The sequence below is a fragment of the Lachancea thermotolerans genome, assembly GCF_000142805.1.
Source record: "Lachancea thermotolerans CBS 6340 chromosome D complete sequence".
In the NCBI taxonomy this organism is placed as follows: domain Eukaryota; kingdom Fungi; phylum Ascomycota; class Saccharomycetes; order Saccharomycetales; family Saccharomycetaceae; genus Lachancea; species Lachancea thermotolerans.
Genome location: NC_013080.1, coordinates 1,396,972 through 1,412,814, shown reverse-complemented (window position 1 = coordinate 1,412,814; position 15,843 = coordinate 1,396,972). Strand labels below are relative to the sequence as shown.

The window sequence follows — 15,843 nt, the reverse complement described above, 5'->3', positions numbered from 1 at the left end:
CGGATTCCGTAAACAATCCAGGCTTCCTTTTTTGGTCTTGGTTACCACTCTTCAGCGCGCGGAAATTACGCAGCTTTTTTTTTTTTTTTTTAGCTACATTTTAGTTATGTTTTGGCTTGCCCGATGATCTGCACACTGCGTAATGCCATCGAAAGTTGTAGTGGCCGAAATCTTCCGCGCGCGAGAAAAACATAAATTTGACCCAGCTGCCCTTAAAGTCACGTGGAACAAGCGTGGCGGTTGTGGCCTGAGTGCAAGGCTGGCGGTTACCCAGTGATACCGGCAACGAAACCAGGCACACGCTTCGCATACGTCCGCATATGCACTTGTATGCAGAAGTATATGTAATGCGGACGCAAGGCACCGGAAAGAAGATCTCCTGCACCAGCCATCAACTAACTGCTCAGCAGCGTCTTCTGTGGTCGAGAGATGCACAGGCAAGGTGCGGAGGCTCGCCGCCGACCCACAGCCGTTGTGCCGCGCAGGGTTCGGGCTTGTGCTGAGCGTTGTCCAAGTGGGTCGCAGTGGGCCACAGCAGCGCGCAGCGGTGCGCGATGTACTGCTGAGGCATCGATAGTCAGGTATATAGCTAGCCGGGGTAGGTGGGCAGCGCGGAGAGCCTTGGGTGTGTTTCACACTCCTCAAAGAACAACCATGTCGGCAGGCGCACCCCTGGCACGTTTCATACACGCGCTGCTGCTGGCACTGCTACTGGCGCACACGCATGCCAAAGTGCTACCAGGCGTGTTCACCGGCCTGACATCGATTTCGCCCGCCCGGAGTTACCCGGAGGGCCTATGGACCGCCAAGGTCACCTACGCTATCACAGAGAATATGAGCCCCCAGAAAGGCGACGTGTTCGAGCTGCAGATGCCGCACGTGCTTAAGGTGTATGGGTCGACCACCATCGGCTCCAGCTCGTACATCCCTCTCAAGGACAGCAGCGGCAACACCGTGGCGAACTGTCTCATTATCAACGGGTTCTTGGATTCCGCCAACTCGCAGCTCCAGTGTACCGTGGGTCGCTCGGACCTTTCATCTGCGACAGGCACCATATCGTTTGGTTTCGTCTTCGCCATCGGCGGTACGTCCTCGGCAGGCGCCTTGGCCGCAGCTAACGCCTGGAGCCTGGGGCTCAATACTGTCTCGTTCTACGACGCCGCTGCAACAGCTACCCCGCTCAAGGCTACGGTTACCTTCACCACTAACGGCATTAGGCAGACGGCTGGTATGAATGATGCCGCTTACAGAGGCTATGATATGGAGTTCCCAGCTCCGGGCAGCTACCAGTTGGAATACTTCGTGGGCCGCGCTTGTTCAACCAATTCCTACGCTGACACGCTAACCCTCATACACTCCGGTACCCCCGGCGTTGTAGGTAACCTTGCGAACTGCAATGATGTGAACGTCAGTCTGGCGAGCGCCTTCAACGCGTGGGGCATGCCATTGGGCATGACCACCCTTCCATCAGCTTCGTACAAAATGTCATGTGTTTCCAATAACATCTACATTACCGCCTCTGGCATCCCTGCTTCCCAGCGTATTGTTGTGAACGCCAACCAAATCATCGACCGGAACACCAATGCAGAACTGCGCTTTACGAACTCTTACCGGGAAACCCTGTCTTGTTCTGGCGCCCGTAGTTCCTCCGCCGTGTCCTACTCGCATGTCGTTGTCTTTGGCAGCGGAAGTGCAGATGGCGGTATCGACGGCAAGTATCTGAGTACTACAACGCAGGGGGGTCCCAACTCCTTTACTACAACGTACACGACAACGGACGCCAGTGTGGGAACTGACGGCGCGCTCACTCCTGATACACACATTGTTGTGGAGATACCAACTGTAGCCAGCACGTCTTTCACCACGACAGCGGCTCCCGTGACTGCCACGGGCACCGAGACTTCCACCTTTAGTACGAGTCGTACAACTTGGACCGGCTCAGACGGTTCGATAACTGTAGAGACTATCTACTACGTGCAAACGCCGCCTGTGCACTTGACATCTGCCACTACTAAAGGGTATGATGGGTCCCAGACGAGTACGTACTCCACAGTAGTGTCAACCTTTACTGGCGAAGACGGCAAGAACACCGTGGAGACGATCTATTACGTAGAGACCCCTCTTGCGCACTTGACTACTGCCACCACTAAGGCCTACGACGGATCCGAGACAAGCACGTACTCCACCACCATTTCAACATTCACAGGCGAGGACGGCAAAGACACAGTGGAAACAGTCTACTACGTGGAAACGCCATTCGTTTACTCGACCTCCGCTACCACTAGACCTTACAGCGGTGCTGAAACTTCGACTTATGCTACTGAGTTGACAACCTATACTGGTGACGACGGAAAGCAGACCGTGGAGACCATCTACTATGTCGAGACTCCAATTGTGGATGTCACATCCGCCACTACCAGACCTTACAGCGGTGCTGAGACTACGACGTATGCTACTGAGTTGACAACCTACACCGGCGAGGACGGGAAGCAGACCGTGGAAACCATCTACTATGTCGAGACTCCAATTGTGGACGTTACCTCTGCCACTACCAGGCCCTACAGCGGCGCTGAAACTTCGACTTATGCTACTGAGTTGACAACTTTCACCGGCGAGGACGGGAAGCAGACCGTGGAGACCATCTACTATGTCGAGACTCCAATTGTGGACGTTACCTCTGCCACTACCAGGCCTTACAGCGGCGCTGAGACCACCACCTACACCACCGAATTGACAACCTTCACTGGCGAGGACGGGAAGCAGACCGTGGAGACCATCTACTATGTGGAGACTCCAATTGTGGACGTTACCTCTGCCACTACCAGGCCTTACAGCGGCGCTGAGACCACCACCTACACCACCGAATTGACAACCTTCACTGGCGAGGACGGGAAGCAGACCGTGGAGACCATCTACTACGTGGAGACGCCCATAGTCAACATCCAAACCACTCACATGACGCCTTGGAATGAGTCTTCTACTGCCACGTATTCGACAGAACTGACAACGTACTCTGGAACAGACGGCAAAGAAACGGTTGAGACAATCTACTACGTTGGCACCCCAATCGAAAGAGTATCGAGCGGTACTACGATCCCATGGACCGGAACAATCACCACCACATACTCTACGGAGCTAAACACGTTTGTCGGGCCCGATGACAAACAAACAATCGAGACCATCTACTACGTAGAAACTCCGATAGTCGGAGTCTCGTCCGGAACAACAATCCCTTGGACGGGTCTTTACACTAGCACATTCTCCACAGACTACGCCACATACACTGGCACTGATGGGAAGCAGACGATCGAGACGTTCTACTACGTGGAGACGCCGGTAGTCGAGGTAACATCCACTACCATGACACCTTGGAGCGGATCGATCACAAACACCTTTTCGACTGGCTACAGCACATATATTGGAAGCGACAATATCGAAACAATAGAGACCATCTACTACGTCGAGACTCCAATTGTGGACGTCACATCTGCTACTACCGGGCCTTACAGCGGTGCCGAGACAACCACCTACACCACCGAATTGACAACCTACACCGGCGAGGACGGGAAGCAGACCGTGGAAACCATCTACTACGTCGAGACTCCAATTATTGACGTCACCTCGGCCACCACCAGACCGTACAGTGGTGCTGAGACAACCACCTACACCACCGAATTGACAACCTTCACTGGCGAGGACGGAAAGCAGACTGTCGAGACAATTTACTACGTGGAGACTCCGATTGTGGACGTCACATCTACCACTACTAGACCATACAGCGGCACTGAGACTACGACGTATGCTACCGAGTTGAGCACCTTCACCGGTGAAGACGGTAAGCAGACCGTGGAGACCATCTACTATGTAGAGACTCCAACCAGAGCCACGACTGTCTACACCGGATGGACCGGCACTGAGACCTCAACTTTCTCCACTGACTTGACCACCTTCACCGGATCTGATGGCGAACCAATTACCGAGACCGTGTACTATGTCGAGACTCCAACTAGAGCCACTACTATCTACACCGGATGGAGCGGCACCGAGACTTCCACTTTCTCCACTGGCTTGACCACCTTCACCGGATCTGATGGCGAGCCAACAACCGAGACCGTGTACTACGTGGAAACTCCCAGCGTTGCTTCAACCTCGTTTGGTCAGTGGACTGGTACTTATGTAACCACCTTCTCCACCGATGTCACTACCTATACTATTGATGGAGTGGGGACAACCAAGACGATCTACTATGTTGAAACCCCAGGCTTTGTCACCACAACCTACACTGGGTGGACTGGGACTGAGACATCCACTTTCTCGACAGATGTGACTACCTTCACTGGACCTGACGGCGAACCAACGACCCAGACCATCTACTATGTCGAGACTCCAACCAGAGCCACGACTGTCTACACCGGATGGACCGGCACTGAGATTTCTACCTTCTCGACAGATGTGACTACCTTCACTGGATCTGACGGCGAACCAACCACCGAGACCGTGTACTACGTCGAGACCCCAGTTGTCGCCACAACTGTCTACACTGGGTGGACTGGGACTGAGACATCCACTTTCTCAACAGATGTGACTACCTTCACTGGACCTGATGGCGAGCCAACGACCGAGACCGTATACTATGTCGAGACTCCAACTAGAGCCACGACTGTCTACACCGGATGGACTGGCACTGAGACTTCCACTTTCTCGACAGATGTGACTACCTTCACCGGATCTGACGGCGAACCAACGACCCAGACCATCTACTATGTCGAGACTCCAACCAGAGCCACGACTGTCTTCACTGGATGGACCGGCACTGAGACTTCCACTTTTTCTACTGGCTTGACCACCTTCACCGGATCTGATGGCGAGCCAACAACCGAGACCGTGTACTACGTGGAAACTCCCAGCGTTGCTTCAACCTCGTTTGGTCAGTGGACTGGTACTTATGTAACCACCTTCTCCACCGATGTCACTACCTATACTATTGATGGAGTGGGGACAACCAAGACGATCTACTATGTTGAAACCCCAGGCTTTGTCACCACAACCTACACTGGGTGGACTGGGACTGAGACATCCACTTTCTCGACAGATGTGACTACCTTCACTGGACCTGACGGCGAACCAACGACCCAGACCATCTACTATGTCGAGACTCCAACCAGAGCCACGACTGTCTACACCGGATGGACCGGCACTGAGACCTCAACTTTCTCCACTGACTTGACCACCTTCACCGGATCTGACGGCGAACCAACGACCCAGACCGTATACTATGTCGAGACTCCAACTAGAGCCACGACTGTCTACACCGGATGGACCGGCACTGAGACTTCCACTTTCTCCACTGACTTGACCACCTTCACCGGATCTGACGGCGAACCAACGACCCAGACCGTATACTATGTCGAGACTCCAACTAGAGCCACGACTGTCTACACTGGGTGGACTGGGACTGAGACATCCACTTTCTCAACAGATGTGACTACCTTCACTGGACCTGATGGCGAGCCAACGACCGAGACCGTATACTATGTCGAGACTCCAACTAGAGCCACGACTGTCTACACCGGATGGACTGGCACTGAGACTTCCACTTTCTCGACAGATGTGACTACCTTCACCGGATCTGACGGCGAACCAACGACCCAGACCATCTACTATGTCGAGACTCCAACCAGAGCCACGACTGTCTTCACTGGATGGACCGGCACTGAGACTTCCACTTTTTCTACTGGCTTGACCACCTTCACCGGATCTGATGGCGAGCCAACAACCGAGACCGTGTACTACGTGGAAACTCCCAGCGTTGCTTCAACCTCGTTTGGTCAGTGGACTGGTACTTATGTAACCACCTTCTCCACCGATGTCACTACCTATACTATTGATGGAGTGGGGACAACCAAGACGATCTACTATGTTGAAACCCCAGGCTTTGTCACCACAACCTACACTGGGTGGACTGGGACTGAGACATCCACTTTCTCGACAGATGTGACTACCTTCACTGGACCTGACGGCGAACCAACGACCCAGACCATCTACTATGTCGAGACTCCAACCAGAGCCACGACTGTCTACACCGGATGGACCGGCACTGAGACCTCAACTTTCTCCACTGACTTGACCACCTTCACCGGATCTGACGGCGAACCAACGACCCAGACCGTATACTATGTCGAGACTCCAACTAGAGCCACGACTGTCTACACCGGATGGACCGGCACTGAGACTTCCACTTTCTCCACTGACTTGACCACCTTCACCGGATCTGACGGCGAACCAACGACCCAGACCGTATACTATGTCGAGACTCCAACTAGAGCCACGACTGTCTACACTGGGTGGACTGGGACTGAGACATCCACTTTCTCAACAGATGTGACTACCTTCACTGGACCTGATGGCGAGCCAACGACCGAGACCGTATACTATGTCGAGACTCCAACTAGAGCCACGACTGTCTACACCGGATGGACCGGCACTGAGACTTCCACTTTCTCGACAGATGTGACTACCTTCACCGGATCTGACGGCGAACCAACGACCCAGACCATCTACTATGTCGAGACTCCAACCAGAGCCACGACTGTCTTCACTGGATGGACCGGCACTGAGACTTCCACTTTTTCTACTGGCTTGACCACCTTCACCGGATCTGATGGCGAGCCAACAACCGAGACCGTGTACTACGTGGAAACTCCCAGCGTTGCTTCAACCTCGTTTGGTCAGTGGACTGGTACTTATGTAACCACCTTCTCCACCGATGTCACTACCTATACTATTGATGGAGTGGGGACAACCAAGACGATCTACTATGTTGAAACCCCAGGCTTTGTCACCACAACCTACACTGGGTGGACTGGGACTGAGACATCCACTTTCTCGACAGATGTGACTACCTTCACTGGACCTGACGGCGAACCAACGACCCAGACCATCTACTATGTCGAGACTCCAACTAGAGCCACGACTGTCTACACCGGATGGACCGGCACTGAGATTTCTACCTTCTCGACAGATGTGACTACCTTCACTGGATCTGACGGCGAACCAACCACCGAGACCGTGTACTACGTCGAGACCCCAGTTGTCGCCACAACTGTCTACACTGGGTGGACTGGGACTGAGACATCCACTTTCTCAACAGATGTGACTACCTTCACTGGACCTGATGGCGAGCCAACGACCGAGACCGTATACTATGTCGAGACTCCAACTAGAGCCACGACTGTCTACACCGGATGGACTGGCACTGAGACTTCCACTTTCTCGACAGATGTGACTACCTTCACCGGATCTGACGGCGAACCAACGACCCAGACCATCTACTATGTCGAGACTCCAACCAGAGCCACGACTGTCTTCACTGGATGGACCGGCACTGAGACTTCCACTTTTTCTACTGGCTTGACCACCTTCACCGGATCTGATGGCGAGCCAACAACCGAGACCGTATACTATGTCGAGACTCCAACTAGAGCCACGACTGTCTACACTGGGTGGACTGGGACTGAGACATCCACTTTCTCAACAGATGTGACTACCTTCACTGGATCTGACAGCGAACCAACGACCCAGACCATCTACTATGTCGAGACTCCAACTAGAGCCACGACTGTCTACACCGGATGGACCGGCACTGAGATTTCTACCTTCTCGACAGATGTGACTACCTTCACTGGATCTGACGGCGAACCAACCACCGAGACCGTGTACTACGTCGAGACCCCAGTTGTCGCCACAACTGTCTATACTAGATGGACGGGTAGATTCACTAGCACTTTCTCCACCGGGGTGTCTATTCTGACGGGGCCAAACGGGCAAGCTACCACGCAAACTGTTTACTATGTGGAAACACCAGCTTCCGCGTACTACGGCAACTCGACAAGCTTTAGCCAGGATTCTGGAAGTACATTGACCTCAGTCCCAAGCTCAACAGACAAGACTAGCTCTGCTCCTGGTTTCAGCTCAGCGCAGCCTACAACTCAATCATCTAGCAAATCAAACTTGCCGGTCCCAAGCTCTGCTAGCTCGAGCACGGCAACTGCAGTGTCAACCTCCTCTGTCTCGTCGGCGTCAAGCTCCGCGGATTCGGGCACGTCCACGGTCGTAGTTTCCACGCCAGTGTCTGCTTCGGCAACTACAACAAGTTTGTTTTCCAGTAGTCAAGAGTCTTCAGAGACCGAAGCATCGAGCTCTTCAGCCTTGGTCACATCCGCGGTCGTGGTTTCCACACCGGCGCCTACCTCGGAAACTACAACAAGTTTGTTTTCCAGTAGCCAAGAGTCTTCAGTGACCGAAGCATCGAGCTCTTCAGCTTCGGGAACTCTTTCTAGCGCAACTTTCTCAATGACGAAGGTCTCATTGGCCTCCGATTCTACCGAGACTGCTACGAACGGAAACGTCGTTACCTCCACGGTGATCGTCGCTCCAGGTTCCAAGTCCAACAGTGACACGGGTCTTGTGAGCACGCCTGCTTCCGTTAGCCAAACTGGTACCGCCACCGGACCTGAGCACGTGACAACCGGCCCTGCCACTGGTCCTGCCACTGGTCCTGCCACTGGTCCTGCCACTGGTCCTGCCACTGGCTCTGGACCAGCGACAAACAGTGTCACTGCAAGCTCGAGCTCCCAAATCCTCAAGCCCTCAGCTGCCGAATCTTCAAGTCCCGCGAGCATTGAACAAATAAACGTTTCTCCTGAGGCATCTAGCTCAGTTCCAAATGCAATGAATAGCGCTACACAAGCTACTACAACTACTTCTTCAGCCTCTTTCGGTCGCAATACTCCTGTAGCGGTAAACTCAGGAACGACTTCTACCGAACAGATTGAGTCTGCGCCTTCTGCGGCTGAAAACCATAGCAACAAAACCAGCGTTTCGGGCACCGAATCTGACACCGCTACTAAGGCAGCAATGGGAGCCAGCTCCAGCGCTTTGGGCTGGCACTCTGGTCAAACCACTACTGTCGCTCCATCCTCGCAGCTCTCTGCCTCTGCCTCCACAACAAGTCCATCGAGACCTAGCTCCTCGGTCTCTGTCTACGAAGGCGCCGCTAGCAGAATAGGTTTAGGCTTCCTTTTCGCCTTACCCTTGGCGCTAATTTGAACGAACCTTCTGCTGAGCTTTATCGTTAGAGCTGCAAACAACCTGCATGTTACTGCAATCGATACCCACCCCGCCCGCCTATGTATAATAAGGGCAAATCAGATCTTAGAATATGTAAAATTATATGCTATTAGACATCGTATGATTAACAAGATCTAAAATTTTCGATTATATGTGCGAGAACTTAAGCATTCGTCGGGTGAAGTTACTTGAAATCGTCCTTCGAGTTGCTGCGGCTTCGTCTTCAGGCAGCGGCACTTTCTTATAACCATCAGGGTCCTAAAATCAGGACCCTGTATCTTCAGGGTCCAGCACTAACTTTTTCTTCTAGGCGGCACAATGCCACCTTAGTGGTTACCGCGGCAGGCATCGGAAACGAATATAAATGGGAAGCAGACCGCCGACCTGATTGCTTGAAGGGTTCAGTAGGAGACAACATCAACCGAGATGAAGCCAACTGCTTACCGCGCGCGCCATGGCATCGCACTCTCTGCAACATTTATAGTGGTGGCCATTTTGGTAATCTCGATGGTCTTCGGAATCCTGGCTGACAGAAAGTTTAACGAGAAGTCAGGACAAACACCAAATAATCCTACGGTTGCAGCCACTGCTTGGGACGACCCTGTACTGCCTGAGTTATACAAAACATGCAATGGGACGCACCTCGAGACCCTAAAGTCTGCGTTCGAAGAGACGTGGAACGTGACTTCGTTCGCCAGAAGCAGACTGCTGGCGTACGGCACCAACGACCGGATTTACCAAAGGTGGTTCGGCGATGGCAGCCTGTACACGGTGCTCGGTACCATAGAGGCACTTGCCGAGGTGCCCAAGAAAGATGTGCTTTTCCGCTGTGACGATGTGGACGGGTTGTGCGCAGCGAATCCCTCATACTACGCTGGCCACCACCGCCTCAACGCAACGCAGGAGACCGTGATATGTGACTACTTTTACACTGCTAAGAAACCAGTGTCCGAGATCTGCTCGAACGGGACTCTGGCCGAGGTCGCACCTTCTAAGTACATGGGCATCGACATGGTGCACCGCTACTTCCACGTGCCAACTGTGAACCTCGACGGGTACATTGGCGAGCACACGGAAGAGGTTGACGAGATCCTGAGCATGGCCAGCAAGAACTCTTCGTTTGCAGTCCGGAACGTCGACAGCTACCTGTACTACCTGGCCGATGTGTACAGCTCGGCTATTGTGCCAGGCGGGTGCTTGGGCGACTTGTAGGCGCAAGACAGACCATATCACGTGATCGCACGGACACTTTGTAATTACATAATCGCAAATTTCGAGAAGACACAAGATCCTACCGTGGGCTCGAGCGGAAGCCGCATGCTTGGGTAGAAGGATCGCGACCCAGATCCTTGTGCCAACCACTCCGGCCCTGTTGACGTTGAAGCGCAAAGCCCCCGAACGCGCGCCACAGGCGATTGCGAGAGTGTGCCAAAAGAGCAGTTTTGGGCTGCCGGAGTGCCAGCCAGGCGTGCGGCGCGAGAATGTAAAATAAGATCTTCGTATTTGTGGTCCTGGAGGTCATGATTTGCGTTTTGTTCTCCTCTCGAACGCTGGCGAATTTCGGGAACGCAAGACGAGAAGTATATTACGCTGCATGGAACAACCAATTTATGCACCTGTCATGTGCGATTACCGAAGAGAAAAAAACATAGATAAGAGCCATCTCTGCAAGCGTGCCCAAGCGCACCTGCCGGTGCCTTGAGCCACGGTCTCTGCATCTTGGGGTTTCGCGGCTGAAGGCCACGCTGCAGTAGGAGCTCGGGGAATGGATTATCCCTGGGTGCGTATATGGCAGCGAAAACGACTGCTCAAGCAAGAAGCGGTCATTTTTAGAAGTAGAGAACAGCGTTTGCGGTGGAAGAAGCTGCACCATCGTGGTACTTACCTGGCTGCTGGCGGCCTCTAGGCGACGCCCGGCCTAATTGCTACCACAGTCGTACCTGTCCTGAACTTCGGGTGGCCCGAGGAAAGTGGCTTTTTTCGCTAAACACTGCCAGACGAGCGCCCCATCTCGGGACGTACAGCTTTCGTTCTGCGGTTCGTTGACAGCGCTACCTAGTCTTTCTCTCCGTAGTCAAGCTTGTTTTTTTCCTTGTTCTCTCGTTTGGTGACAGTGTTGTGTCGCCAATAGTTCTAACCAATGCTTTTTCCCGCGCGGCGGTAGCCTCGTAGATAATTTCTGGGCACAATCCAAGCTGACAATGGCCAGAAAGAGCGCAGGGATTTGTGCCGGGCGCTTCGAACCGCGCGAACGGCACACAAGGAACCCGGCCGGCGTAGCGTAGTCTGTAGAGGCCTGTGCAGGCCGCTGTCGTCTGGCGCGCCGACTGCAGCGCCGCGCGGGGCCGCCAAACAGCGCACAGCGATCACGCGCGTAGGGTTTGCCGAGGAAGATCGTAGGCTACGTACAAGTATTTGCGGCCACTATTGGCGGCCCCGAGGCGTCGCGAACGGGCTCAGCACAGCGTCGAGGTCGGGGTCTTGGACACCGGTTTCTCCTCCGCGGGCTCCGCGAGCTCGCAGAGCTCCGCGAGCTCCGTGGACTCCGCGCCCTTGGTAATGTCAGTGCGTTTCTTGGACGTGAAAAGGCCAAACAGGAAGGACAGCGCGCTGCACACCAGCGCGCAGTAGAACACGTTGCGCACGGACTTGGCCAGCAGCCTCCCGAGCAGGGAGTTGCGGCCGTCGAAGTTCTCGCTCCGGTAGCGGATCAGGTCCTCGACGGTCGAGAAGCTCGGGACCGAGGCGCTGTGTGACGAGGCCAGGTTCTTGAGCGATACGGTGAACACCGTGGTGCTGACGATGCCCGCGAACGAGAAGCCCAGCGTCTTGATAAACGTGTTGTAGGAGGTGACCTCGATGAAGCGCGCGTGGAAGTCCGGGTCGTCGCGCTCGACCTGCAGCTGCGCGCTGATCAGGCTGAGCTGGTACACGCACCCGAACGACGCGCCGGCCAGCACGCTGAACCCGATGGACTGGCCCAGCGTGGTGTCGCTGCGCACGAGCGTCAGCAGGCCCGAGCCCACAAACCCCATCACCACGCCCGCCAGCACGAGCGGCTTGACCACGCCGAACCGCTCGTTTACTACGGCGCTGGCAATCACCGACACCAGCGCCGGCAGCGACATCTGCCACAGGTGCACGCTGGCCAGCGTCGGGCCCTTGTTGACCACCAGCTGGTAGTACTGTACCAGGTAGATGGACTGCAGCTCGAACGCGAAGCAGTTGAAGAACCCGCACAGCGAGCTCGTCAGCACGGGCACGTTGGCCGCTAGCCGCCAGGGCACCAGCGGCAGCGGCTCGTACCCGGCGATCCGCGCGCCCACGCGCGGTAGCACCACGAAGTCGTACAACATGAACAGCGCCAGCAGCGCGGCCCCGAACACGAACATGCACACAATGGTCGCGGACCGCCACGCGTACTGGTTGCCGCCGAACGTCAGCGCCAGCATCACGAGCGCGAACCCGCCCGACGACAGCGCCAGCCCGGGGATGTCGAGGCGGAACACCATCAGCGCCGCGGCGCGGCGCCAGAACTGCGCCTGCAGCAGCGTGCCGTAGGGGAACGCGCGCGCGCGCACCCAGAACCGCGCCAGCGCGCGCCCCGGCGCGCGCCCGGCGGGGTTGTATCCCCACCCGAGCGCGGCCAGCGCCACGCCGCCGATCGGCAGGTTGACGTAGAAGCACCAGCGCCAGCTCACGTGCTCGGCCAGCCCGCCGCCCACAAACGGGCCCGCGCCCTCCGCCAGCATGTACGCGATCCCGAGCACCGTAATCACACGCGCCCGGTGCTTTTCCTCCACGATGCTGGTCCCTACTCCGTACACCAGCGACTCGATCCCGCTGCCGCCGAACCCGGAGATCACGCGCGCCCCGATGAGCATGCCCATAGAGTTTGCCGCGCCCGCCATGAGCGACCCGGCCTCGAAGATCACGATCGACGCCATCAGGCTGCACTTGAGCCCCACCAGCGACGCGATCCGGCCCCACAGCAGCATGAACAGCGCGTTGGGCAGGTTGTACCCGGCCATGAGCCACCCGACGTTGGCGTAGTCGTTGAACTCCTGTCCGATCGTGTCATAGAGCGTGATGCAGATCACGATGTCGAGCGCGCCCAGAAACAGCGTTACGCACAGCGACGTCACACACACGATCACAGCTACCTTGCGCATTTTGCCATATATTCACGCCGCGCGGGGAGGCCGCCGCGGGCACCTCAAAACCGGGCTGCTGCCGGCGCCATTATAAACCTTCTGGCGATGACCAACGCCCGTGGGGTTTACGAGCGGTCACGTGCCGCGCGCGCCGCGCTCGCAAACGACGCCGAGTCCGTCGCAGCAGCGGGCTGCAGCGCTGCCGCGCTAGGCGCTGCGCGGCGCCTAGCGCGGTGGCTTCGGCGGTGGCTTTGGCGGTGGCGGCGTGCGAATTTGGGCGCTTGCGCCGGAGGGCTGCGTGGACTATTTCGGGGTCTCGCTCGGACTATAGAGTACATAGGGATTGCGGTGGGCGCGGCTGGGCGGGACGCGCGGCGGTTTCTTTGGAGCCAGAGGCGCGGGGGCGCGGCGCGGGCTATCGGTGGGAAGGCGAGGGCTCGCGGGGGCCTCTGGGGGAGGGAGAGAGAGGATGTGTGTGTGTGTGAGGGAATTGGACTATCTAAGCGCGGGCGTTTCTAGGCGCCGACAGAAGGCTCGGGCGCGGCCACGGGGTCAGGGGTTTCGGTCACGTGAGGATTGTTCCCCCTGGTCACGTGCGGAACGCTGTCGCTGGCGACGGGTGCAGGTGTTTCGGTCACGTGAGGCGCGCCGCTGGTCACGGGGACAGGCGCCTCGATCACGTGCGACGCGCGTGCCTCCACGTCCCCCGCGGTCTCCGCGCGCGCGATCGCCAGCGCTGTAAAGCGGCGCAGACGCGCACCCGCGCCCTCGGGCCGCACCCCGCCCACGAAGCCGGTGTTCAGGGGAATCAGGACATTCACGCATAGTAAACACAGCGCGCATGCCGACAGGAGCGCCGAGAACGCCGCGAACGCGATCGCCGCTTGGCCCGCTCTGCACGCCGTGCCCAGGTCGTAGTCGTAGTCAAAGTCGAAGTCGTAGTAAAATTCGTAATCGTCCCAGGACGAAACTGCTGCGCAGTTGTACTGGCCGTACGCCACGCCGACCCTCCCGCTCGCGGCGATCCACAGTGCGAAGATCGCGACTTCGAAGACGGCAACCGCAGCCGCCGCGAACAGGTTCAGCGGCAGCGTGGCAGAGGCAACAACCACCAAGTAGGTGAGGGAGATGGCCGGGACCGCGAGCTCGAAGCCGCCGCTCCCGCTGCCGTTCAGCAGATACGCCAGCAGGCCCAGCGCCGTGATGGTCGAGGCAAACTGCGCGACGCGGACCGCCACTAAGAACACGCTGGACGAGTACCAAGCGACGGGGCTAGCGATGGGAGCCGTGTGTTCGTTTTGCTGCTGTAAAGTGGACATAGTAGAGTTTTTGGTGAGGTACTCAACACCGGGCGAGGGCCAGCCAGCAGAATGGCCAGATCGCCCGCTATTTGTAGCACTGGCACCACGCTTGGTGCTGCAAGAGCATTCAGCGCCGCACGTCCAACGTTGCTCATGAAGGGTCCTACACTAACGGATTGTTTTGGTTTGCTGGGCATACAACCGCGGTTCGAGCGCAGAACACGCCGCAGGACAGGTGGTGCGGCGCACAGGGTCCAACGTTGTGACGTGTGTGGGTAGCCGCGGTGCTTGGAAGGCCCCGAGCCTGTGGCAGAACTGCATGACTCAATTGGGACGTGAGGGGCAGGCGGGGCTTGTAGAAGATATGCGAGAATCATGGGAGAGTCATCCACTTTCTGCACGTGACTGAATCATCCACGCTGCGTTAATAGTGATACGAATAGTATAGTCACATGATCACATCTCGCTATCACATGACCGCACACGTGCCCACGCCCACTCTTATGAAAAGTTGGTCGTCCATCCACCGCTCTCCGCCCCACGCCCCACGCCCCACGCACACCTACCATGCTCTCCACCGTCCGCCAGTCGCGTATGTTTTCCAGCACCGCCGCCAAGCTCGGCTCCAAGGTCTTCTTTGACACCTCCATCAACGGCACCAAACAGCCAAGAATCGAGTTCGAGCTCTACGACGACATCGTCCCCAAGACCGCAGCCAACTTCAAGGCCCTGTGCACCGGTGAGAAGGGCTTCGGCTACAAGGGTGTTCCCTTCCACCGTATCATCCCCAACTTCATGCTCCAGGGTGGTGACACCGATCTGACCAACGGCTACGGCGGCCGTTCCATCTACGGCCACAAGTTCCAGGACGAGAACTTTGTAAAGAAGCACGAAAAGGCCGGTCTGCTCTCCATGGCGAACGCCGGGCCCAACACGAATGGCTCCCAGTTCTTCATCACCACCGTCCCATGCCCATGGCTCGACGGCAAGCACGTCGTCTTCGGCGAGGTCTCCAAGGGTATGGACGTGGTCAAGACCATCGAGTCCTACGGCACCATGTCCGGCAAGCCCCGCGCCAAGGTCGTCGTGGAGGAGGCCGGTGAGCTCTAGAGCCCCAGTCCCCTGCCCCCGGTCCCAGCCCACCTGTAAGTAGTTAGTCACGTGTAAATTCGTCTTTCGCAGCGATACCTGTATAGGGAAAGCCATGGAAGAAATATTAACTCGGACCTGGGACAATGCTTCAGCCAAGCAACGCGTAT

At 56.5% G+C, this 15,843-nt stretch overlaps 5 protein-coding genes across 5 annotated transcripts; 3 read left to right on the top strand and 2 right to left on the bottom strand.

The window, feature by feature from the left end:
• Positions 1-429: 429 nt before the first annotated feature.
• Positions 430-9,108, top strand: KLTH0D17006g (KLTH0D17006p; the record flags this gene model as incomplete). The annotated part of the gene is made up of 1 exon (XM_002553400.1): positions 430-9,108. The coding sequence occupies one exon, from the start codon at positions 430-432 to the stop codon at positions 9,106-9,108; it is 8,679 nt and encodes a 2,892-aa protein (XP_002553446.1).
• Positions 9,109-9,555: 447 nt separating this feature from the next.
• Positions 9,556-10,341, top strand: KLTH0D16984g (KLTH0D16984p; the record flags this gene model as incomplete). Its single annotated transcript, XM_002553399.1, has 1 exon — positions 9,556-10,341. The coding sequence occupies one exon, from the start codon at positions 9,556-9,558 to the stop codon at positions 10,339-10,341; it is 786 nt and encodes a 261-aa protein (XP_002553445.1).
• Positions 10,342-11,585: 1,244 nt separating this feature from the next.
• KLTH0D16962g (MDR family MFS transporter) lies at positions 11,586-13,301 on the bottom strand (the record flags this gene model as incomplete). Its single annotated transcript, XM_002553398.1, has 1 exon — positions 11,586-13,301. One exon carries the CDS (start codon positions 13,299-13,301, stop codon positions 11,586-11,588), a length of 1,716 nt encoding a protein of 571 aa, XP_002553444.1.
• Positions 13,302-13,798: 497 nt separating this feature from the next.
• KLTH0D16940g (KLTH0D16940p) lies at positions 13,799-14,602 on the bottom strand (the record flags this gene model as incomplete). Its single annotated transcript, XM_002553397.1, has 1 exon — positions 13,799-14,602. One exon carries the CDS (start codon positions 14,600-14,602, stop codon positions 13,799-13,801), a length of 804 nt encoding a protein of 267 aa, XP_002553443.1.
• Positions 14,603-15,151: 549 nt separating this feature from the next.
• Positions 15,152-15,694, top strand: CPR3 (peptidylprolyl isomerase CPR3; the record flags this gene model as incomplete). The annotated part of the gene is made up of 1 exon (XM_002553396.1): positions 15,152-15,694. One exon carries the CDS (start codon positions 15,152-15,154, stop codon positions 15,692-15,694), a length of 543 nt encoding a protein of 180 aa, XP_002553442.1.
• Positions 15,695-15,843: the final 149 nt, after the last annotated feature.